The 25,043-nt window shown below is 43.3% G+C and overlaps 1 protein-coding gene across 1 annotated transcript; it reads right to left on the bottom strand.

Moving 5' to 3' along the window:
• Positions 1-8,020: 8,020 nt before the first annotated feature.
• On the bottom strand, positions 8,021-8,950 carry LOC144752715 (olfactory receptor 4E2-like). Its single transcript, XM_078640575.1, has one exon. It carries the CDS (start codon positions 8,948-8,950, stop codon positions 8,021-8,023), a length of 930 nt encoding a protein of 309 aa, XP_078496701.1.
• Positions 8,951-25,043: the final 16,093 nt, after the last annotated feature.

The raw sequence follows: 25,043 nt of genomic DNA, 5'->3' as shown, positions 1-25,043 counted from the left end.
TGTAATGCCAGAAACCGGTCCTAGGAAGCTTGATTCCGGTGCAGGGAAGACATGGCTTGGCAGTTTGGGCTGGACTGTTCCCATGAGGCACAGGGTCAGACTGATTTGCATATGGCCATGTCTGAACTGGGGTGGCGGAGTGAGCTAAAGAACGGTGATGGATTAAACCCAGATCAGTTGACTGGGGGTGAGTGTTTGTATTGTCAATGCTCCGTCCATCATCCCCTTTGGTTTTTCTTTGTTCGCCCTAAGTTGGCAGGGTATGCTCAGACGTGAGTCCCTTGCTCACGTTGCCACTGGATTCAAGCAAGCCCGGCTGAAGACGGCTGTAATGCCAGAAACCAGTCCTGGGAAGCTTGATTCCGGTCCAGGGAAGACATGGCATGGCAGTTCGGGCTGGACTGTTCCCATGAGGCACAGGGTCAGACTGATTTGCATATGGCCATGTCTGAACTGGGGTGGCGGAGTGAGCTAAAGAACGGTGATGGATTAAACCCAAATCAGTTGACTGGGGGTGAGTGTTTGTATTGTCAACGCTCCGTCCATCATCCCCTTTGGTTTTGCTTAATTCACTTAGGGCATGGGCGGATGATCACTCTGTCATTCCTCCAAATCAAACCGGTTTTACAAGCAAAACTGGCACCTCAGTCAATCTCATGACCCTCTCCTGCCTGATCGATCAGGCGGAGTTCAGTTCTTGCCCACTCTATATGGGATTTATTGACTACAAAGCGGCCTTTGACAACGTGATTAGAGTCAAGCTCTGGCAGAAGCTGTACAGACTTAATATCCCAACTGACCTTCTAAGAGCCATACAGCTTCTACATCAGGACACATGGGTCAGGATTAAGATCGGGGATGGCTCCAGACTATCATGTCCAATTCTGATGACAAAAGGTCTAAAACAAGGATGTGTCCTGGCCCCCACACTTTTTAACTTATTTCTATCCGACCTTCCTGAAGCCTTAAATAAGGTAAATTCCCACGCTCCAAAAGTAGCTGGTTTCTTGTTGTTAAACCTTCTATACGCCGATGATGTGGTTCTTCTTAGCAAAACAAAGATCGGCATGCAAAGACTCATGGACGCCACCGCCTTATACTCACACAAGAATGAGCACTAGATCAACAGCAAAAAGACCAAAATTTTGGCGGTACGTCCAGGGAAGGCTGAGAAGTTTTCTTGGGCCCTGAACAAGGAAAGCATTTCTGAATCTAACTGCCACAAGTATCTTGGAGTTATTTTTAACAACAACGGCAGATATAAAACCCATCTGGAAGAACAAAAAAAGAAAGGTGCTGCACTTGCATTCGCAATTGGTTCAATACACAAGAAACTACAAGGCCCTACTCTCGCACCAACAATACAGGTCGCGCAGGGAAACATTATACCCACACTAACCTACGGTAGCAAAGTCCTAAAAGGATTGGATAGTGGCCAACTGGACAAAATCATTATAAAAATCTACAGAACAGTTTTCAAGTTACCGACTCAAACATCACCGGCCCAAATCAGGTTGGAACTGGGAATCTGCCATCAATCACTTGCCAGAGCCATGAGTTTTCTAGTGTGCTGCCACAAATTGAGGTCATCCAAGGAAGGCAGCCTAGCTCATCATCTTTGGGTCTGTCTTCATAAGAACTTATGGCGAGCAGGGCATGATTATTGGGAAAGAGGCATAACAACTTTATGCCTAAAAGATCTTTGGAGCATGCAAGTAAGACAAAATGAATTCAAACGGCTAGCGAAAATAAGCACAAAAAAGCTGTCTTCAGTGGAAGACAAGGATCGCCTATCAAAAAGAAGTCACGGCTGGTTGACCCTGCAATCTTATGCCCAGTATTTAATTTTACCATTTACAGCATGACAGCATGAACCAAACTAAGTTTTTTTAAATTGAGATTGGGAGTTATCAACTTGTTGGTTCACTTGCCAAAATGGAAAAGTGATCACGGACATGAACACTGTCGACTTTGTGGGACCCACAAAGAAGACATAATACACATCCTATGCCTTTGTCCAAATCTGCTGAATGAAAGACGGTCCCTTCTTAGGAAACTCTGGAATATAAACATGATTAGATCATGCAGAGCAGCAGTTCAGGCCTGCTTTGACCCTCGGAACACCAAACTAAACTGTGCCTTAGTAACTTTCTTGGACCGAGCAGCAAATAAAATCTGTGAGGGGCCCAAAGTCTGTGAACCACCATCAGCGTAACATCTTGGCAAGTTCCATTTGCCATTTTTTTCTATAATGGACTTAATTTATACTCCTTTTTATATGTATTTTTGATATATTTTTAAATTCTGTACTTGCAAAGGTTTTTTTAATCATGCAATAAGGCTGTTCTTCTTCTTCTTCAAAAAAAAAAACACATTGTCCTTACATCAAATGTATGTTGCTGTGAGATATAATAGATGAGTCTCTGTTCAGCACCCCATCTGAAATGCCTGATCCATTCAATCTGTGACACCATGCTAGGTTGCTTGTTTATATAAGAATTTGTGACTGTATTATCTGTCCTGAATACAACCACTGGATTTTTTAACTGGAGGGAAAAATGAAAGAGAGAGTGAAAAACAGCTCTAATTTCTTTCCAGTCTGAAGATTGGCAGTTCTCCTCCAAGCAGTACTTCCCTTGAACCAACTTACTGCCCAGTGCAGCTCCCCAACCTAACTCACTTGCATCTGTTAGAATACATGGAAGTGGACTGGACAAGAAAATCACCTCAAGAAGGTGAATGGGATCCAACAACCACTGTATTTGCACCCAAACGTTTTTTGACACAGCAGGCAGCATTTTGTGGAGGCTGTGTGAAGCAGGAATCCAGTGAGCCAGGAGATGACACACCAATGGTTCTAGATGAGAAACAAAGAAACATGCAGACTAAAAATAAAAAATAAAAAAACCAACATGAATAACTTGCAATACATGAAAATCTTACCATGTGACCCTGGAGACAAAACCTCACTCTTGCAGACATCTTAGACTACTGTTCCATGGACCGTATAAGACTCTGGATAATCAGGGCTCTTGTCGGAGACAGGCTGAGAATTCCCAACTTGGTCTGAAAATGTGCTCCAATGATCTCCAGATCCTAAGTCAGAGAGAGCTGAGACTTCTCCATATTCATCAGAAGACCAAAATTGCTCAAAGTTTCTCAATCCAACATGATATGATCTTGAAAAACTGTCTTTGAAGGAGAATGGACCAGCCAATGGTTGCTATAAGGGTGAATCAGAACTCCTTGGGTGTTAAGATTGACAAAAATGAGTGGTAGAATTTTTGTGAAGACATGCAGGGTTTACGTCATACCAAAGGGGAGGATTTTCAAATGCCAGTGGTGACCTACTACATAAAATCTCAGGGGCCTTATTTATGAAGGCCTTGCGCCGCCGGTACGTCACTTTTTCCCATTTTAAAAGTGACGCACCGGCGGCGCAAGGCCTTCGTAAATAAGGCACCAGGTATTTCTGATGCAGAGGAAAAATAGGAATGTAGAGATAAGCATCCAGTGCTGCCAACCATTCCCCTGTAGACACCAAAGAAAATATCCTTTGCAGAGTTTCGGTCTTGAAACATGTTTTCCTAAGAAAAGAGTTCAATTTTCTTAAGGTGATAATCAGTCTGTATTGTCCTAAAGGCTTTTTTACCAAGAAGACTGGAGAGTAAAATCCTTTTCCTTGTTGATTTTCCAGGACCGGACAAATTGCATTTTTTACAGTAAGGTCTGATATTTCCTGAATCAAGGTCAATCACTTATCTGTATCCCTTGATTCTGAAACCTTAACCAACCCTGTGTCTAGGGGAAAGTTTATGAAATCCGGCATGTAACCATATTCTTTGATCTGCAAAACCTAATTGTTTGGAACCTTGCTTTTCCATTTTTGAAGAAAAAAAGACAGGCGGCCCCTGAAATGGGAGGCCGGCATAGTCATAGTATATTTACAAGAGTAAGGCTGATTTGACCTGTTTCTATTGGAAGGAAAATTAAAAGAAACCCCTTTTTGTTGTCCACCTTCGGGGGCACCTTCTCCTGTCTCCCTTTTGGGCATCTAACTTCTGGGCACAATCTGCCTTGCAATCTATCAAGTAGATCTGACATCTAGCAGCCACATTAGAATCAATAGACAAAGTAGAAGTCTCAAGATTGTCACAAGAAACTTCCGAAAATCTTTAACCAAATACTCAGATGCCTAGACCACATAGAAAATTCATGTAGTAAGTAAGAGGAATGAGGAGGTAATGTCGAATCTGTTGCTCTGTGGAGTACCAAGAAGACATCATTGAAATTGATGCTGGTAAATGACAAACCTTTACTATAATAAAACCAACTAGAAGGAAGTACATTTCTTTCTGAAATCAAAATGCTGCTAGAACGAGGTTCATTGGTTTTTTGCACTAAAACCTTGCGTGGATGACCCACAAGAAATGTGTCATACCTATGTTTGTGCATACTATCTCTTTTTAGAAACATCCTCAATTATCTGCAGTGGGTGTGCTGCTATTGCTCTCTTCATTGTTTCACCTGTATCGCAGTATGATGCCATGTATTATCCATTTTAGGGAAATCCACCTTCACATTCAGGTACTACTTCCCCACATACTTGGACTAGCTATTTTCTTCTGAGATTGCGAAGCATCAGCTGAAAGCTTCTTATAACTGCTGATCGCAGACACCTTCAGAACCTGCAGAAAGGACCAAGACAAGTAATTTCTACTATCTCCATCCAAATCTCCATCCCCTCAGTCCTTTGTAGCTTTTCCATAGCTTAGAGTCCTGGACTAGACCACTGTTGATATTTGCATATTAAATAAATCAAAGTTATGTTTCAGAATATTGTTGTTTTTATGGAAAAAACTGGGAAATATGCCACTTAATCTAATCACTGCAACAAACCTGCCTGTCTTTCCACAATAAAGTTGTGTCTATCCACAGCGAGCTTGATTTAGACTCCTCCCCTCAAGACATCTTCATCTTTCCAAATACCCAACTCTCTGACCAGGTCAATACTGCTCCCCCTGACGTCTCATCTGTTGAGTCCTGTCAAGTTAAGGCCTGGCTCCCACTTGATTTGATCACTCTGAAAAACCTTCAAGTCTGGCTCCCCACTTGACCCTCTCCCTCCATCTAAGCTCAAGACTTTGGATGAGTCTGCCCTTGAAGTGTTTCTTAATCTCCTTAACTCCTCTTTAAATCTTGGGCAGCTGCCCCGTAACTGGAAGCACACTCTTGTGCTCCCTTTGCTGAAAAAGACTGGTTTGGATCCCCTCTGCTAGTCCAATTACAGGCCCATATCTCTTCTTTCCACCTTTCCCAAAGTACTGGAAAGATATATTAATTCTCAATTCTCTGCACATATTACCGGGCATAAGCTATTTCATCGATCACAGTCGGGCTTTCGTCCTAGTGATAGTCACAGAGGACCTTAGGCAGCAGCTCGACTGTGGTGGTAAGGCAGTGCTCATCTTATGGGATTTCAGTGCTGCCTTTGACACAGTCTCTCATTCCATTCTGGTAGATCGCCTTGAAACCTCAGGAATTGTAGGTGTGGCATTGCAGTGGCTGGTCTCTTTTCTACAAGATCGTTCCTTTCAAGTTTACTCTCACACCTCTAAATCTAACTCTGTAGCATTAACATCTGGAGTACCGCAGGACTCGATCCTGAGTCCTTTGCTTTTTAATCTTTATGTTCGCCCCTTGGCAGACATTGCGGAAAAATTTGTGTTGATCATCTTTTCGTACGCAGATGATACGCAGATTCTTTTTTCTCTGTCATATGCTCAACATAGGGACCCCTCATTACTTCAACTTGGTCTGCAGAACATTTCCTTGTGGAAGTATAGAAATGCTTTAAAGTCCTCATCCTGAGGAACAATCCTGAGCTAGGGGAGCCAGTCATTGGCCTTCCTCTTTAGGACCTTTACCAGCTCCGGTCCCTGAGTTTAAGAACTTGGGTTTTACCATCGACAGTAAGCTTTCTCTCATAGCCCAAGTGTAAGGAGTCACCTCTACTTGCTTTGCGGTCCTCAAGTGGCTAAAGAAAATCCTTTGGCTAATCCCACCAGCTGCTCAGAGAACTGTCTTGCAGGCATTGGTGATCTCCAGACTTGATAATGGTAATATACTGTTCTTGGGTGCCTTATCAACCCTCTTGCAGACTGAGATCGGCCAGCCCCTCTCTCTCCTCAGTATGGGTGGCAGCACGTTCTCCTTCCTGGGACCTAAAGTATGGTATTACCTTCCGTTGGAACTCAGGACCTGTCCGTCTCTCCTTGCCGTCCGAAAAAAACGAAAGCACTTTCTTTTTAGTCAGGCCTAATTCCAATCTTCCTCAAACCTTGCTAGTCCCATTTTTCAGTCCTGGGAAACTCTGTTGAGTAGCTGCGCACTTTCTAAATATTTTAAATAAATAAATCAAAAACTCTCTGGGAATAGCAAACAATCACCAAACAGCTGAAAATATTTCAAGCTCACAAGGGGCTTTAGGATGAATCAATCCTGAGACAATGTTTTTTTTTCCATTTGACTATTTAAGAATACATTAGGAAATATTCAATTAAGTATGAAAGACCTTAGATTGAGTTTTCATTTTAATTCTGAGGTTTATATCATGGTATGACACTTCAAGCCTCCTCATATCTTTTACAGGCAGGGAGCACAAATAAATTCTTGGACCCAGTGAATTCTGCCATGGGCTGTTGTTTTTAGGTAATTGTGTGTCAGTAGGAACTTTAAAAGTGATGGGCTTTAGCCCTTGTCTGAACCTCATAAAGGTTGAAAGGCATGTTTAAGTTTGAGATGGAAAGGTTGGAATCGTGAGCTTTGGGTGTGAAGTTATCTCCTGCCCAGCCTTTTGTACTTCATCATGTGATCAGCCAGCATTCCATGAGAGGCTGAATTTAGTCATCTGTCAGCTGGTAAGGTAGCTGGAGCTGTTTGGTGCAAACCTTTCTGAATAATGCAGAGCGATTTTTACTAATTTCTTTTTCACACCCAAAAACAATGTGACGGTAGTATTATGCCATGTCACTTAAGATTTCCAATTGTGCAGGCCAGAAGATTCAAGGCCCTTTACATCTTACTCCGGTGACCTTTCTGGTGAAATGAAGTTGGGCAAATTTGCCTCTATAAAGCTGTGTGAATTATTTGGATTTTGCCAAACTTTTTTGAGTGACCTGTCGAACTGTTTCCTTCTGATCTAAGGATATTCCACTAGTGAATGGCAGGCTATTCTACAAAGGGAAAATAGGTAACAGGCCTATAAGGTGCAGTAGATTAGGTTGGGACTTGGATGCTTGGCAGAAGCTCCACAGGATCCTTTGTTGAAAACAGACAGGGTGAGGTGCAACATGTGCCAGAGTGTCAACTCAAACAAAGGCAGCTAACAAGTGGTGCCAGTCCACCCACTGCTTCAATGCATTAAGGGAATGCCGTCCTACTGCAGTGAAGTGCCAATGAAGATGCTCTCGTTTTTGTGTTTAAGATTTGTAAATTCTGCACAAAATTGTGAGGTTTTCTGCAAACATATTGCTAAGTGTCAAGTGAGATCGCAACTTATTAACTGAGGTCAATGCTGTGACAAGCCGCCAATGTGTAGTGTAGCCTCTTATATGGTGAAGAGCAATTAAAATTGGTTGTGATATGAAGTGCAGATTAAAATAAAAGAGAAATCTAAGGTTGCATAGATTTATTATGAGGAGGATGATTGTAGGGAAGAGGTCCTTCTAAAAAGTAACCTGCAAGTGACTGAGAATTCAGATGTGATTCTGATCTTGCTGCATTGATGAAAAGACAGTCCTCATATATTGAGTTCTGAATGTGTGACATTTCACCTGCAACATGATCTTGAGGAACAGACCACAAATATTTCTGAAGTAAGACAAATGTGGTTGATATGTTTGAACAATCAGAAAGCATGTGTTTTGTTTGATAATTTTGACACAGCAGTGAGCATGCCCTCTTTAATGAAGTAATTCATATTCATTCATTTCCATTTACAACATCAGTTTGTATCTGATTACATCTTCTCTATTGCTATTTTCCTGGTGAATAATTTTTTCATGGCGGTTTTCACTTCAGCATTTCTCAACGTGTAAATGAGAGGATTTAACATTGGAGTTATTACTGCATAAAACACAGAGATTATCTTATCCATAGGGAAGGTTGTGGAGGGTCTTGTGTAAATAAATATGCATGGCCCAAAAAAGATAGTCACGACTGTGAGGTGGGCGGCACAGGTGGAAAGTGCTTTTTGTTTCCCTTCAGCAGAGCACTTCCTCACGGTCAGTAGGATGGAAGTGTAGGAAACAATCAAGAGCAGAAAACACACTAGTGATATCAGGCCACTGTTGGACACAATCAAGAGTCCCGTGATGTATGAGTCACTGCAAGCCAGACTCAACAAAGGCAGAAGATCACAAAAGAAGTGGTCAACCTCATTTGGGCCACAAAATGGTAGAGCCATCATCAAATATGTCTGCACTGAAGAATGCACTGCTCCCCCTACCCAGCAGGCCAAAACCAGGAGGTTACACACAGACCTGTTCATGATAGCAGTGTAACGCAATGGGTTACAAATGGCGATATAGCGATCAAAGGCCATGACAGTAAGCAGGAAGATTTCAGCACAGGCAAATAGGTGGAAGAAGAATATCTGAGAAATACAACCACTGAAGGCGATGGACTTATTCCTGGAGATCAGGTTCACAAGCATCTTAGGGGTGGTGACGGAGGGGTAGCACAAGTCAATGAGGGACAAGTTACTCAGCAGGAAGTACATGGGAGACTGGAGGGAAGAGTCAGCCTTCACTGTCACCATGATAAGTAGATTCCCAAACAGGGTAGTAATGTAAAACAGCAGAAATAGGAAAAATAAAAAGGTTTGCAGCTTTGGGTTATGAGAAAGACCCAGGAGGAAGAAGTTTTCTACAGTTGTTTCATTTTCCATAGTTTGTCTGAAGGAGTAAATTTTGTAGTCTTGAATTAGTGCTTACCTATTTAAGCATTCTCTGTAGGAAAAAAGACAATATTACAAATTGAAAATATGTCCTTAAGGAAGAAGTACAGAACCAATACAGGCCAAGGCATGATAGAGAGATTAATAAATAGAAGGATTCCAATATAGAATTTATCTGGGAAATGCTCCTAATAAAGCTATATTTCAACATATATAGTACTTCTGTGCCCATGTCAAATTCAACATTATCAGTATAAGACAATCCAAGTTAAGAAATAACTGATTACTGCATTAAGCATTCTATGTTATACTCACTATGCAGTGGCAAAAAGTGGTCACATACGATTACACTATATTTACCAAGATTGGATTTCACGTCTCAGACTATTGTCCTTTGTTAAATGTGGTCATTTTGTTGCACCTAAAAGAAGGAACAGTTCCACTGGATTTACCATGGTTCAGAATGTGACCTCTGCATTAGTCACAGATCTCTGCAGCAACTGGGCTTTTGGGACAGCTTACTGGGATTGACCATGAAGCAAACGTAATAAACAATGACCTATCCAAGAGGGATTTGAACCTGTGACTTGTGACTTGAAAGGTAAATCAGATCTTACTACTTAATACTCACGTTTACAACTTGTAGTAGTTTACTGTGCTAGAAACCTATAGATTACACACCTAAAAAAGGTTACTTTGGATCAACTCCTTTAAAGCCATTGCTCAAATAAAGTATCTTTCATTTCTTTATGTTTATGTCTTGACTATTAGTGTAGGAAGAACAAACAGAATTGACTTTAATGCTTATTTCTCACTACTAGGATTGACACCTTCCACTGCTAAATTATGCAAACTGTCTCTGTAGCAAATACAAAATTCATCTTACCTTTCTTGCACTGAAACGTGCAGACTAAAGTGTACACACAGCTATCAGGATAAAGCAGGTTGACTAACTTTTCCATTTTACCAAGACAGAATCATGTAATATTCAGGTTTTTCTTATATCCTATATCTGTTATATCAGCAGTAGTTGCATAATCCCACTAAGCAATATAAGTCATAGTGAAACCGGCAACATATATGATTACACAGAGACCTCTGCAGCCAGGTCTAGGTTCCTGAGCTCTGTAACTTAGGTTGTAACGGGTAGTCTGCAGCTTGCAGTTTTCCATAAGGTATGTGTGATTCGTTGATTAAATGCTCTTCTTACAACGTGCACAGACAGCAAAGCATGGAGGCTTTTCTGTGAATGCATAGGCTATCAGGGCCTGTGTGAGCAATGTACTGCATCTTTGACTTGGCATGTAAAGCTACATGCTAAGCCTTAAACTCCTATTTTAATACACCTAAGTCACCCCATAAGGCAGGTCCTTGGAAGCCCTAAGTGCAGGGGGCAAAAGGTGGAACATGTACATGTATGCTTAACATGTCCTGGTAATGACAAACAGCTCAATTAGTTGTCCACTGCTGTGAGGCTTAATCCACTCAAAGGTTAACATTGGGAATTCTTTCAAATACCTTTAAGCTGTAATTCCTTTCACATCTTTGAAATAGTAATGGTAAATTCTCTTTACATGTAAAGTTGGATTTAGAATTACCATTTTAGAAATGCCACTATTAGAAAGTATACTGAAAAGGATTTCACCTGGACAGTGATAGCGGCACTCAAACAGTCACCAAGAGATGGAAATGTATAGGAAGGAAGCTTATCTCATTTTAAATTTCAACAGCGCCCAGAAGGGGCTGAATGAAATGACAGAACTCTCAAGAATTCAAGTTGAGTAATCCCAAGACAGCACATAAATGAAATATACCTTCTTCCTCTCAGACAAAAGATACATTAAAACCACCCACCCTTCTGTAAACCACAATACCCAGCCTTCACCTTAAAAGTTCTATCCCGGTGAGAGTATTCGTACCACAATTAAGAGAGCAAATATCCACTCAAGACACTACACATAGAATGTAGTTCAAATCAAACTCCCATATACATACATACATATACATACATATACATACATATAAACAACATGCAAGTGACAATGTTATCCACAATGTTATCCACAAAGGCCTGAGATGGACTGCAATACCCAGGACTCTCAAAAAGTAATTCCTACCAGAAGCCTCACATGATCACACAAAAGAAACGCCTAGAACTGGAGCAAAAACAGGTCGAATGTACGCCAAGATTGCTTGAGTGGCGGAAACAACTGCAAAATAAGTTTTATGACGAAGTGCATTTTTTTCCAACGGCAAAATTGTAAAAGAGGCAGTCTACAATAATGTTCGAGATTGGCAGGACTACCTGCACCTCCATGACTCATTGTAGTTTCAATTAAGTCCGTCGAAACTTATCTTGAAACAGTGTCAAATAGGTAACGTAACTTTATTAAACTGCAAAGTGAATGTAAACAGCACGCTTTCCTCGTCGACAGACACGCTCGGGACCAGCAAGATTTACTGTGTCCTCCCATTAGTAAGTCACGTTTAATATATATTCTAACACGTCTTTGGACATCTTTTTAAAAGTCAATAACAACGATCTTTTGTTACAGAACTCTTAAACGTATATGATTAGGAAAGTTTATCGAGACCCACAGCGAAAGCGGCAGTAACTTCCATACACTGAACTTAAAATAAAACCATATTTTGGCTTAGGGAAAATAGATCTTTGCCAAGCTCAATTGATGGTCGGGTTATTCATGCAAGAAGGGTTAGCTGGATAGGCACTAGGCCTAAAGATGTAAGGGGCGATTGTATCCTAGTCAACTTCAAAGACCCTAGGGCGGCTAGATTCATTTGCAGTTATGATACCGGTGAGAGTAGCACAGGAATTAGTACGCGTGACCTTAGCTACTTTAACCCCCATCCCGCTACAGCATGGCCCCTCAGATCCACTACTAGGGAGGGAGGGGCTAACAGGCATTTCCATCATGATTTACCCCCTTCCAACTGCCAGTACCCAGATCTGAATTCTTACTGGGCGTGGTGGGGTTATTGACCAGATGGTCAACATCTGCCTAAGAAGATACTTCCTGTAGCTCCTGCATCTGGGAGCTGCAGCTTGTATTTGCAAGGGGTCACGCGGGGGCTTGGCTGTAATCACCTTTCGGCCCCTGTCTCTTCTTCTCCTGGTTCCGTACACGGGGAGCCACCTGGATGTCTTGTTACGGGCATGCCTGGTACCATGGTATTGTTGGAGGGTGTGCCAAAGGCCGTTGGCTTGGAGTCTAGTTCGCCCACACAGAGACCTCTCGTCGAGCATGAGACAGTCGATAATAATGATTTAAAGATTATCAGCTGGAACATAGCGGGCATTTCCCGAAACCTGGATTTACCGGAGTGGAATTCCCTCATCGAGTCTTTTGGAATATGTATTTTTCAAGAAACCTGGTGTTTGGAACCTTGCCACAAAGTTGGTTATACTACCTACTTTGTGTCTGCTATTGCCCCTCCTGCGGGGAGAGGTCGACCCTCAGGTGGTCTGCTTATATAGGTTAACATTTCATTAGGCTTTCAGATTAGGTGCAGAGACTCTAAGTCTCCTGACTTGCAGAGATTGTCAGTGAGAGGGCCACACAGTGGGCGGACTCTGGAGATTCTTAACATTTATGTCAGAGGCCCCAAAGGAGGATTGCCCTCTTTGACCCTATCGGGTCTTGAGGACGAACTTAGTTCATGTAGCCCAGATAACTACATCATGCTTGCGGGGGACTTCAACTGCACCTTTGAGCCCTTAGCGGCAGACGACTTTTTGGGTACTTCAGAGGAAGATGCCAGGAGAGGTATACCATCAATATCGTTAGCGCCCATTAACAGATGGTCCCAACGAGCCATACAAATGAATGCTTTAATCCTGGAGTATGGCCTGAGGGCAGTAAATGGAATACCAGCTGCGGATTCTTGCGGCGCCCACACGTTCAACAGGATAGGCCATTTGTCTAGAATTGACTATATCTTGTTGAACTTTAAACTTTGGGCACACTTATTAGATATGGCTGTTTTACCATCTACGGACAGTGACCATAATTTACTTTCTTTGTCACTGACACCTTTATGGATGATGGGCTATAACCGTCAGGCATCCCCCCGTGCTGAGATCGACAGGTGAAGTCTGTCCCTCGAACTGTGGGAGACGCCTGAAATGGAAAAATGTTGTTATGGATGAGGGTAAGGCCCTGGAAATACGATTAATCATGGCTAAGGTTTCGACTAAGTTGGAATCTACCACCCTAAAAGCCCATGAGATTTCTATTCTTTTTGGCCACACCACTAAATCTATAGGTGACCTTTTTATTATACGAAGCCAAAACTCTAAGGCTGGTAGAAGGGGGCGCCTCAGGGGAAATCCAGGTTGGTATTCTAACTCTTGTCGGAAAGCAAAGAGGGACTTAATTACTGCAGTTAAAACAAAGGGATGCGGGCTGATTAGTATTGCCAGGAAGAAGTATAGGGGTGCCATTTGTAAAGCAAAGGAAGAGTGGGAGAATCAGTTCTGGTGCAACTTGAAGACGGCAAGCGCTGGAAGAGATTCTAGGGGTTTTTGGGACCTAGTCAGAGCTAAGAACAAGCCTACTGATCCCTTATAACATGTAATATCCCCGAGGCATTGTGGCTGGACCATTTCTCCCGATTATATACCTCAACAACGGATGAGGGGTGGGGACCCTTTGAGACACTACCATTAGACTACCCTGGGCTGAGTGAGGATCTATTGTTTACCGGCAAAGAAGTACAGAATGCGATCAAGTCTCTTGTTCCCAACAAGGCTGCAGGACCTGATGGGTTACCGGGGGACTTGTTTCGCATTAACCCGTTAGAATGGGGGAACCTTATTGCTTCGCTGCTTAAAAAGGGAGCAGGGACGACCCAGCAAACTATCGACCTATAAGCTTGATAGACTCGTCGCAGAAAGTTGCAGGGAAGGTGGTCCTGGGGAGAGTGCTTCAGTGGGTAGAGGACAATGGGATCCTCTCCGATTTCCAAGCGGGCTTCAGGTCAGGCACTGGGACCATCGAGCAGTCCTTTTGACTGCTGTTGCTTTATTGGAAGGTGGTTGTACTGGGCAAAGGCAGTCTGTATCTTGCTTTTATTGATTTGCGCACTGCATTTGACCTAGTGCCCTGTGGTTGCCTATGGAGGGTACTGTCTGATTTGGGAATGCCCCCGTATCTGCTGTCATTATTAATAAAGCTCCATGCTGAGAACTTTGCGCAGGTGCGGTTGGGTAAACAGGGCCAAAAGACCACCCGAATAACAGTAAATAGGGGCGTCCGCCAGGGGTGCGTTCTTGCCCCCAGTCTGTTTTCATTGTATGTCAACGGAGTGGTGGAGCATCTTTTAAAACATCCTTCAGATGCTCCTACCCTTGTGGGCAGGAAAATACCTACCCTACTATTTGCAGACGATACCCTTTTGATTTCAAAAACCCCGGTTGGGCTACAGAGTCTTCTTGATGGTTTTCAATTCTTCTGCGAATCACGGGGTTTGAAAATGAACACTGAAAAGACCAAATATTTGGTCTTGAATTCCCCAAAAAAGCACGGCCGACCACCTTTATTGAATATGGTGTCTCTGGAAAGGGTCAAGGTCTTCGATTATTTAGGGATTCGCCTGTCTGATACCATGAAGTGGAACTGCCATCTCCAAAAGATGTTATTTAGCCATAAAAGGGTGGTGGGGGCCCTACTTAAAGAGCAGCAGCTATCTTCTTTCAAACCTATCGCCTCGGTGCTAGACATCTACAAGGCGAGAGGTGCTAGTGCGGTGCTTTATGGAGCACAGCTTTGGGGAGCACAGAATATGGATCAGTTATCTTGCTCAGAGAATAAGTTCCTGAAGGACTTAATGGGTCTCTCGTACAATACCCCCACTTTACCCTTGCTCTTAGACATGGGTTGTCGCACTATTAAAGACCAGGCCAGATTACGACCCCTTCTTCCCTGGGCTCGCCTATGGAGAGTCCCTGAACTTACCAGCTACGCAGAAGGGCTAAAGGAGGTTTTATCGTTGTCAGGCTGGTGTAAAATAGGATGGCTAAGGGATGTTAAGCATCTCCTTGGAGAATTGGGATTTGGCGAGTTTTGGCACTCTTTGTCCGCACCCCCTAAGGCAGTCTTAAAAAAAGCTTATTGGCAGTGGGTAACGAACAAAAGAAATACTAACCCTAACTTGTGTAGAACCACCAGAGAATTCTTAATAGTAAAGGAAGTAACCCTATGTGAACCCTATCTCGATGCTATTTCAAAACCTTGAGTTAGAGCCCTATATTTAAAATTTAGAATAGGAGCGCTTCCCTTGTGCGAACTGACCGCTCGATGGAAGATCCCGGCACAGACCAGTAAGTTTGGTCCTTTCTGTGCTACCAGGACTGAGTCGGTCCCCCATTTTTTATTTGAATGCCCTGCCTATAAAGCTCCTCGCCACTGGTGGCTTAAACCTTTGTCTAAAGAGCTGGGCACCAGACATTATAGTGTAGCACTGCGAATACTGAGATCTGATACACGGCTCCTATTTGTCTATGGTATGGCAAAGTTTTTAAGCTGGGCATGGCTAATCAGATCAAAAAGGCTTATGTATATTGCTTAACTTTTAATCTCTATGTTGACTATTTTATGTAAATTATTGATGACATTCGTATTTCATTTTTTATGATTGCATTGTATATGGATTGGCTCTTTTATCCTTTTACTATGTTTGTGTATTGCTTTTAAAGATATGTTTTTATATGGAAATAATGCCAAATTTGACTGACTGACACAGAGAAAGCGGCAGTAACTTCCACACAAGCACTGTCATGAACGGCAGATGGAACTTTACAAACCAGGCAAAGAGCTTTCAGTAAATTAATTTATACAATGTATCCCTCCACGAAGTAACAGTCCAATGTGAGAACAAACGGACAATTAAAAGCACTGTTTATGTCTCTTTCTTCAGATATTAATAACCAGTAAGGACACAAAGGAAATTACAGCGCACTGGTTGGATTCCCATGAGTTTGCAACATGAATGCTAACGTGGCTTTAACCAAAAATACAACTAAGCTCCTAAGCAGAAATTAAATTTATACACAGAAAAGTATATTCGTTATTATAAAACTTCAATGCTTCTCTTTCCTTTCCACAGAAGTTCCAAATCTATAACTTAGAAGACATTCAACTCATTCAACAGCACAAACGAAAGCGCAGGTACCATAGTCTCTTGCCAACAATAGTGGCATAAAATAGTTTGGATTGTTGAGAAGGGCAAAACATTTATTTCCTCCATTTTTTATTAATGCTTTGTCTTCACAGATTACACCGTGTCATAGCCCTGAGGAAAATCCTACAATACACAAAGAGATTTGAAACGCATCAGCACTTCTCTATATTTTATCCATGAGTGTGGTAATTGAACTGTAGCCTTAGGGCAAAATAGGGATATTGGACAGTGATTACATCCCATAAGTCCTTGAGATTAACCCATATAATATAAGAACTCTCACAAAGAAAGCAAAAGATATGTGAAGAGAGTTTCTTATGGTTACTAGTTTGACAAACTGTAGGTGTATTTTCGAGTATTGTGATTATTGCACTATATTGATTTGTGGTTATTGTTTATGTTTCATGATTTCTGTTAACTAATAAGTGTATCACTTGATGTTCAGGTATGCATATAACATGAACTAAATGTGTTTAGAAGTTGTTTAAAATCCTGTCAAAGAAATAGTTAGGACCATGGAGAAAGATGTATAAATTGGTCCATCAGCTTAAATAAACAGCAGGAACTTCAAAAAATGTGGCCGGATTTATTGTTTTTCAAAAAACTTTTAGGAAGTTGACATTTCTCTGCTCTTACTGCTCTATGTGTCTTGCTGCCATCTCCAAAACACATCTGTCTGGGTTACAGTTACACTTTGTGCATTCACTCCAGACAGTCACAAACACAGAAGGCTAGGTGTAGCTGAGTACCCATCTACATACATCTGTATTCTGATGCCCTTACTGGGCAGGAAGGGAGAAAGGGGCTCCCACTTATACTTCAAAGGGTAGTTGCCTGGCCCCACACAATGAACCAGCAGTCAGGACTGGGTTAAAAAGCAGGCGCGGTCGGTAGGGGAGTACACTGTTCTTTCACTAAGTAGTAATGTTTTGCTTCTTGTGCATCGTCCGGGTCTTTACCCTTTACCCATGAATGAAATGTTGATCGAATTTCTCTGTCTAACTAGCCAATCTGCTTGTTCTCTTGAATGGACCGTCCGTTCAATTTTTTCATTTTTTCATTTATGTTATTTATTTATTTTATTTATTTTGTATTCTTATATAGCGCCTGATTCGACCCCCGAAGGGGTATCTCCGCGCATTTGCCAGTGGAAGAATATAACTCGTGCTAATCCATGGTCAGAGGTATAGTTAGACTTTGATTATGTGGTTTAGATGTTTATGAATAAATGAGTTTTGAGGGACTATCGGAAGGTTAGGTGGTTAGTGATTTGTCTCAGTATATGAGGCAGTGAGTTCCAGAGGACAGGTCCAGTGTGGGCCAGGGCGCGGCCTCCCTGCCTGGATTTTTTAATTCTGGGTACCTGTATTAACTGCAGATTGCTGGAACGTAAGGAGCGTCCAGGAACATAAGGTAAGAAAGCTTTTGTCAGATACTTGGAACCGGTACCTGACAGACATTTATGAATAATGCATAAGATTTTGAACTTAATGCTTTGCCGCACTGGGAGCCAGTGGAGTTTAGTCAGCAGAGGGCGGGAGGGAGTCCTAGGTGGAACGTTAAGGACAAGCCTCGCCGCGGTATTTTGGATTATTTGCAATTTGTTGAGCTGTTCTTCATTAGCTGATAAGAGAAGACCATTGCAATAGTCCAATCTGCTGATGACTAACGCCTGGACCAGTGTCTTCCTATGACTGTCAGGTAAGTAGGGAAAAACCCTTCTCAGCAGTCTAATGGCACGAAAACAGGTGCCATCCACTTGGTTTACATGATCTTTCAATGTTAGTGCTTGATCTAATAGCACCCCCAAGTTTTTAACGGTCTGTTTAGGACTGGGGACAGGTCCCAGTTCCAAGGGCCACCACTCAGGGGACCATAGTGTCGCTGCCTCCCCGAACAACATTACTTCTGTTTTTCCTACATTACATTGTAGGCAGTTCTTAGCCATCCACTCTGACACTGGCCTCATTCCATCTGCAAACGATTTTTTTAGTGCAGGCGTGAAGGTCTTAAAAGGGAACAGAAGTTGGGTATCGTCGGCATACGACACCGGGGTGAACCCAAAGGATCTCACTAAGTCAGCCAAGGGGGCCACGTACACATTAAATAATGTGGGGCTTAGGTATGAGCCCTGTGGCACTCCCTTGGTGAGCTCCCTAGAGATGGATTTGTGGGAGCCCAACCTGACTTCTTGAGAGCGGCCTGAAAGAAAACTCTCCATGCAGGACAGAGCCACACCGCCTAGTCCCACATCCCTAAGACGACCGAGAAGCACCTCGTGTGACACCGTATCGAAAGCAGCGGATAGATCCAACAGCACCAGAATCATGGACCCCCCTCCGTCCAGCGTCATCCTGATGTTAGTGGTCACTGTTAGGAGGGCTGATTCGGTGCTGTGGTTGGGCCTGAACCCAGATTGTGAGTAGTCCAGGCCCTCCGTTGCTTCGATATGTTTGGATAAATGGGTGTTCACATGCTTCTTGGTCATCTTACTGATGTACGGCAGGAGGGAGATGGGCCGGAGATTCGAAAGATCTGTCCATGGGGATGCCGCTTTTTTTCCTTATTGAGTTCACCACCGCTTTCTTCCATTCCATTGGGACCTGTCCTTCTGTCAGTGAGATGTTCATCACAGACTGAATGGAAGGTCCTAAGAGGGTGGTCAGAGAGGCGACCATTTTGGCAGGAAGGAAGTCATTAGGGGACCCAGATTTTATGTGGCTAATAAGAGGGGGAAGATCTATGTCGCAGATTGGCGGGAAGGATAATAATTGATTTTTGTTTTGTTTGGATGAGTTATGTGGGAGAAAATTCTTATTCCCAGCGCTACTAGAGGCCATTATTTTATCATAAATGAGATTGATTTTATTTTCAAAGAACACCGAGATCTCATCACAGAGGGTCTGAGAGAATTCATCGGGGCTCTCACAGGCTGTTGGTTTCACAAAGCTCTGTAGTATTTTAAACAGCTCCCTTGGGCAATTACCCGCCTCTGCGAGTTGTTGGGTGAGACTGTTTTTCCTGGCTTGTTTTATGTTTTTATAGTAGGTTGACTGGGCCTCTTGATATATTTTCTTGTTCTCCTCAGTTCTCAATTTCCTCCATACTTTTTCCGCTCATCTGCATTTCTGCTTCTCTATTCTGAGTTCCTGTGTATACCAGGTTTCTTGCTTGGAGGAGGGATATTGCTTATGTAGCTTTAGTGGGGCCAGAGTGTCAATGGCTTGCTTAAGTGAATCATTGAATCTAGCTAGTGCAGTATCCGCTGAATCCTCATCTGTGAAAGTTGGTTGTTTCCAGCTTTCCAGCAGCTTCTCCACCGATACTTTATGCCACTGTCGACGCCAAATTGGCGGGAGTGGCGCTTTATTTAATAATTTTGTCAGGCCCGTTAAAATGAACTCTATCAGAAAGTGATCTGACCATTGAATTTCTTTAGCAGGTGAGCATCTTACTTTAGTGCAGTTAGAAAAAAGTGAATCCAGAGTGTGGCCACCTATATGGGTAGCACCGCTATTCTGTGCTTTTAGTCCCAAAGTGGAAAGATCCGCGATTAATGAGATTGTTTCGGGGTGTACCAGGTTGTCCATGTGCACATTAAAATCTCCTAGGAGGATGAAGTCCTCCTTGGATTTAAAATGGGGGGCTAGTAGCTCCAAAAGGGAGAGAGCAAATTCCGGATTGGCTCCTGGTGGACGGTAAACTAAAGCACCTTTCCAAGAGATGTGGCCTGCCGAGGCAATTTTAAAAACCATTATTTCAAGTTGTGAACTGTGCCTTTGTTCTAGAATTGTGACTTTAAGTGCATCTTTATATATGATGGCTAGGCCACCACCTGTTTTATTGGCTCGAATGTAGAAACTTGTAACCTGATGGAACCCCTAATGTTATAGCTGTAACCGTGTGAGGTTTCATCCAAGTCTCGGTTAGGAAGCAAATATCAGGCTGTATGGTGTGAACTAGATCCCATACCTGATGTTGATGCTTTGGAAAAGAGCGAACATTTAAAAGAAAGCTCTTCAGTCCCTCTGGAGGTGCAATTTTAGGTGTATTTTCCTTCGTAATCGCCCTGACTAAAAATGATTGGAACCGACACTTCATACATGAGAAACAACCCTCAAGACATTGCCAGGGTATTTTAGTGCAGCATTCTCCAGATGATTTTAAATCTAGTAGGGATTGAGCGGAGTATTTAATTTTGCTGATACCTGTGATAGCGGGGTCCGAAGGAATAGAGCCCATTGCCCCTATGCCCCGTCCTGTCGCGGACGGGCGCAGACGGGCAGCTCTTTGGCTGGTCTTCGGCGTGTCTTTGGCTGCGTGCGATCGCTGCGCGCTCGGGGAGGGGCGAGGGCTAAATAGCCCCAGAAGTTGAAGCACTAGAGCGCTAACCGCTCCTAGTGCTACCGGAAGTGCCTGCACACACCTGTCCGCCCTCCGCTCAACGGTGCTAGTCACCCTGTCGGAACAAGGCGGGCAGGAAGGAAGTAGAGCCTTGGCAAATCAAAAGTCTAATAAAACAAATACAGCTACTGCTCACCCTCCTCGTGATCAGGTAGGGAAGCGGCTATGTGAAGCGGCTATGTGGCGCTATTAATTCCAATCCTAATAGTGCGGTGCGATGTAAATCTCAGCAAGCACAGGCAATGTGAGTTTAAAAACACAGAATATCACAATGTAAATATTAAAAAGTCTCAAATCGCATGGAGCGCAGGATAGCCAACCTTCCTCGGCAGCGGGTCGGGGACACTGCCACCGTCACCTTCCCGCAGCGTCTCTCTGTTGGTGCTCCGCCTAAATAGCCCTAGAAGTTGAAGCACTAGAGCGCTAACCGCTCCTAGTGCTACAGGAAGTGCCTGCTCACACCTGTCCGCCCTCCGCTCAACGGTGCTAGTCACCCTGTCGGAACAAGGCGGGCAGGAAGGAAGTAGAGCCTTGGCAAATCAAAAGTCTAATAAAACAAATACAGCTACTGCTCACCCTCCTCGTGATCAGGTAGGGAAGCGGCTATGTGAAGCAGCTATGTGGCGCTATTAATTCCAATCCTAATAGTGCGGTGCGATGTAAATCTCAGCAAGCACAGGCAATGTGAGTTTAAAAACACAGAATATCACAATGTAAATATTAAAAAGTCTCAAATCGCATGGAGCGCAGGATAGCCAACCTTCCTCGGCAGCGGGTCAGGGACACTGCCACCGTCACCTTCGTGTTGCCGGCATAACCGATGAGACTTATTTTCCATACTGTATGGCTGTCTTGTTTCTAAACCTATATAACTCTTACTGTTAATACTGTTACATACCAGTCCAATTCTCACCATCTCACACGTCACGTTATCTTCTTTTTTGGGTTCCTAGCCAGAATACGGACTCTGTTCTTCTAGATTATTGATATTGGTTGCTTTTTGATGTGTTGTGTTTCTTCTCAGTATTCGCGGAACCATATTTTTATATTTCCTCACCTGGTTTCTACCTATCTCATGTGTGATGTCACTACCTAACATGTGAGATGTATTTTTTTCTTGCTTTCACATCCATAAGGGTTTTCACTCACGTAATGTGATTTTCGGCGCTATGCACCATTTCACAGACAATTCGCCATGTACATATTTTTCCATACTGTACTATGTTTTTCATCCCACCCCAGCCCTGAAGAGTCACGGGCTCCTTAGCCGCTTGACGAAACACGTGTCGGCTGGTCATTTGCTTTTGAAGTTACCTTTCAACAAAGGAAGGTCAAATACAATCCTTTGAAGAACAAAAAGACTTTCTATCGTGTCCACTTTGTTTCATTTACTACCTATTGTGTTCTTTTCATTAAGCATGATACATGAATACACCTCACTTAATGTGTGCACAGGATTCTTGTCATGGCACGATTATTGTCCAGAACCGTCAATTTCATCAGTGTTTTCTATCGCTCGAATTCAGACCAACTGACAACAAGAATGTATTTTATCGCAAAAAAGGCTTCAGAAATCACAAAACCCACACCATATTTTATACACAGTAAGACTCAATCTTACACACCCCACAAAGGAATAAGATACTCACATCTCTGGTGGAAGGATGAGTGACTCCCAGCAAAGATGCCCCTGTTCCCCCTTTAATCTTCCTTAGTCTAAGGACAGCACTGCACAGGTGCAGAGGTCCCACCTTTGATCTGGTGGACACTAGCAAGCACTCAATGTCTCAAGGTTAGTTTCACCTGCAATCTCTGGGTCACTGGCCTCCCACTCCTTAGCCCTAGTCCTCTCGCTGAAGATGAGTGGGCCACAGGTGTGTCATGTGGCTGCTCCACTTTCTTTGTGAAGCAGTGTCCAAAAGCAGTGGCAGGTGTTTAGATGTTTGCAGTCAGTGGCATAGGCTAATAGTATTAAGGAGTGCAGGGGGCATAGACCCCTGCCCCCCCAACAATAAAAAGATAAACCCATTGAGCATAGCTATTTTACTAAAGGTCTAAGTGGTGACCATTCTCTGAAGAAACCTGGAAATGTTTTTTTCATTATAGCTAAAAAAATGAATGGAGCTGTGCTTGTGCCATCGGGCGAGTGTTTGTGCCCTGGAGGCATGAGGTAGTGCTGTGACATTTAAACCTGGGCGTAGGACTAGGCTACGCTCACGGAGCGTGCGTAGTTTTTATTACTACCCACTACATGAATTGCATGTAGCACAGTCCAAAAACGCATAGCATAGCGGGCATTTTTTGCTTGCTTGCGGTCTTCAACGTCAAGTTTGCGACCGTGAGCGAGCAAAATCAACATCCCAGAGCGACTTTTTCCTTGTTCGCGATCAGCAACATCAAGTTGCCGATCGTGAGGGAGGGGAGGTCAGGTTTCTCATTGCAAGTGGTTGCGTATGCTCGCGACCGCTCACGAGGAGAAACCACCAGTCCGCATTGAGAAAGCTGCCGCTCGAGTACAAATCTACTTGAGCGTCAGAAAACTAACGCTTGCACTATGCAAGATGCCATTTGCAATGATTGCACAGTGCGGACAAGCATCCGGCACTGGGCCATCAGCGTGAACAGCATTTTCCTTACCGCACTATGCAGGTCCCGTAGCTACGCGTAGTGCGAAGGTCACTTCGCATAGCTACGTGTAGCACTACTATGCAAACTACACCCAGGGTTAGTGACATCAACGTGGTGGGGGGTGTTTCTGAATGCTAGCATATATTCTGTTTTTTGGGCGTTCTGTCTTGTGGCCGGTGGCGCGGTCCACACAGTGCTGTGAGCATGAAAGGCAGGGCTGACAATGTGTTAACAAAAGTGTGAGCTCCTCCTCACCCTATGCTGGTAAGGTTTTATTTGAAGAGGATGGGCTGGGGCAGAAGCTCACAATGTATGTAGCACACGTGCAAGGGGACGGAGAACTCCAAGTTTTCCAGGCACAGAGCAACTTTAATTGAAACCTTTTCTCCTGAGTTCGTCCTTGCCTCGGTTTAACATGTAATAGATGTGCCAGTGCTGCCTAGTGCCTTTGTGGATTGGACTATTGCTGCTCCCCCAGCTGCCTCGCCTCAATTGATCTGCTTGCTGCAATGGGGAGAGATGGGCCCGGATGTCTGCATCAGGTAAGTAAAAATAATGGCCATTTGCTAAAGGTTCATCAGATTGCAAGGCCTAGATTTCAATAGAATGCCAAATGGCCCCTTTCTTTCAAAGTAAGCCTGATGTGGGCTCAGCTTCATGTTAATGCATTCAGACTGACTTGTTGCCAATCTGCTGGCACCCTCTGACTTATGGTTGCACTCCTCCTCATGCCAGAGAGTCTGTCATGTGGATTTAGAACAGTTCCTGTAACGTGTAAATAGATCTTAGTACCTTTGTGTGCACACTGCTGCCAGGTCCTTTGTGCCCGCACATGTCTAAATAAGCCCCTGGCCCAACCCCACATTCTTGTCTGGGTCACCTCTTCCATTTATTCGGGATTTTTTTGGGCTGAAAACACATCTCTGTTGCATTAGGTCACAGTAGCTTATTCACATAGAAGTGTGTTTCTACAAATAACATAATATATTTGATCGATATCAGAAGGATGAAATCGAAATTACAAGATTCAAACTCCTGGCCAGATATCAGCAGTGCCACCTAACGATTTTGCTTTGTCAACCATGTCCCCTTTAAGGATTTGAAATGTAAAGTAATCTGTGTTCGTGCTTTACTCATTAACAGATCATTGAGTAAACTTTCTTTTTTTTTAATATCTTTCTTGCATTTTTTAACATTTTCCTCATACAAACAAGTCAAGCATAGGTATATGTTACACATCCTTACAAGATTAGTATCGCTATGTCATTGCATACATAATTCCAGGTATTACCACTTAGCAATTATAGCGCAATTTCAATCTGCGTCAGAGGAGTTAACGTGCATTAGCATATTAATATAGGTATATAAAACCCACACGTACCATCAACTCTAATTGAGGGGCAGGACATGTCAATCACATTTAACTTCTCCCAATAGCAATGAATCGGATGTAAACATGCTGTTGGACCTGGCCTTGGTTCACCCCGAAACTTTTTGCTTTTGCCTAGCCTGTTTTTGTAACCGGGTGTTGGTGATTTTAGGTCTCTGCACACTTTTTCACTGTGGTACAGTGTAAAGTGCATGAGCTCTCTGTGTATGTGTGGTGAGTGACCTGACCTCCCATAGGAATGCATGGGGAATATGTGTGGCCATGGTAGTTCCTGATGTGTGGGGAGAGCAGGGTCGAGTTTGGTATGTGTGAACTTGTGAGATTGAATGCTGCGTAATGATGTATGTGGCATGAATGTGTCTAGTAGGGAAGTGCCACTTCTAGACATGGGTGTGCGTGTGTAGTGAGTGTGCTGACACGTGATTGGCTGGAGCCTGGCTCCAGGATGTCTGGATGGGTCTG

The sequence above is a fragment of the Lissotriton helveticus genome, chromosome 5_1, assembly GCF_964261635.1.
Source record: "Lissotriton helveticus chromosome 5_1, aLisHel1.1, whole genome shotgun sequence".
Classification (NCBI taxonomy): domain Eukaryota; kingdom Metazoa; phylum Chordata; class Amphibia; order Caudata; family Salamandridae; genus Lissotriton; species Lissotriton helveticus.
This window is presented reverse-complemented; position numbering and strand designations above follow the sequence as displayed.

Excerpts from the sequence above, each read along its gene's own strand:
- LOC144752715 (XM_078640575.1), bottom strand. The coding sequence starts at position 8,950 with ATGGAAAATGAAACAACTGTAGAAAACTTCTTCCTCCTGGGTCTTTCT.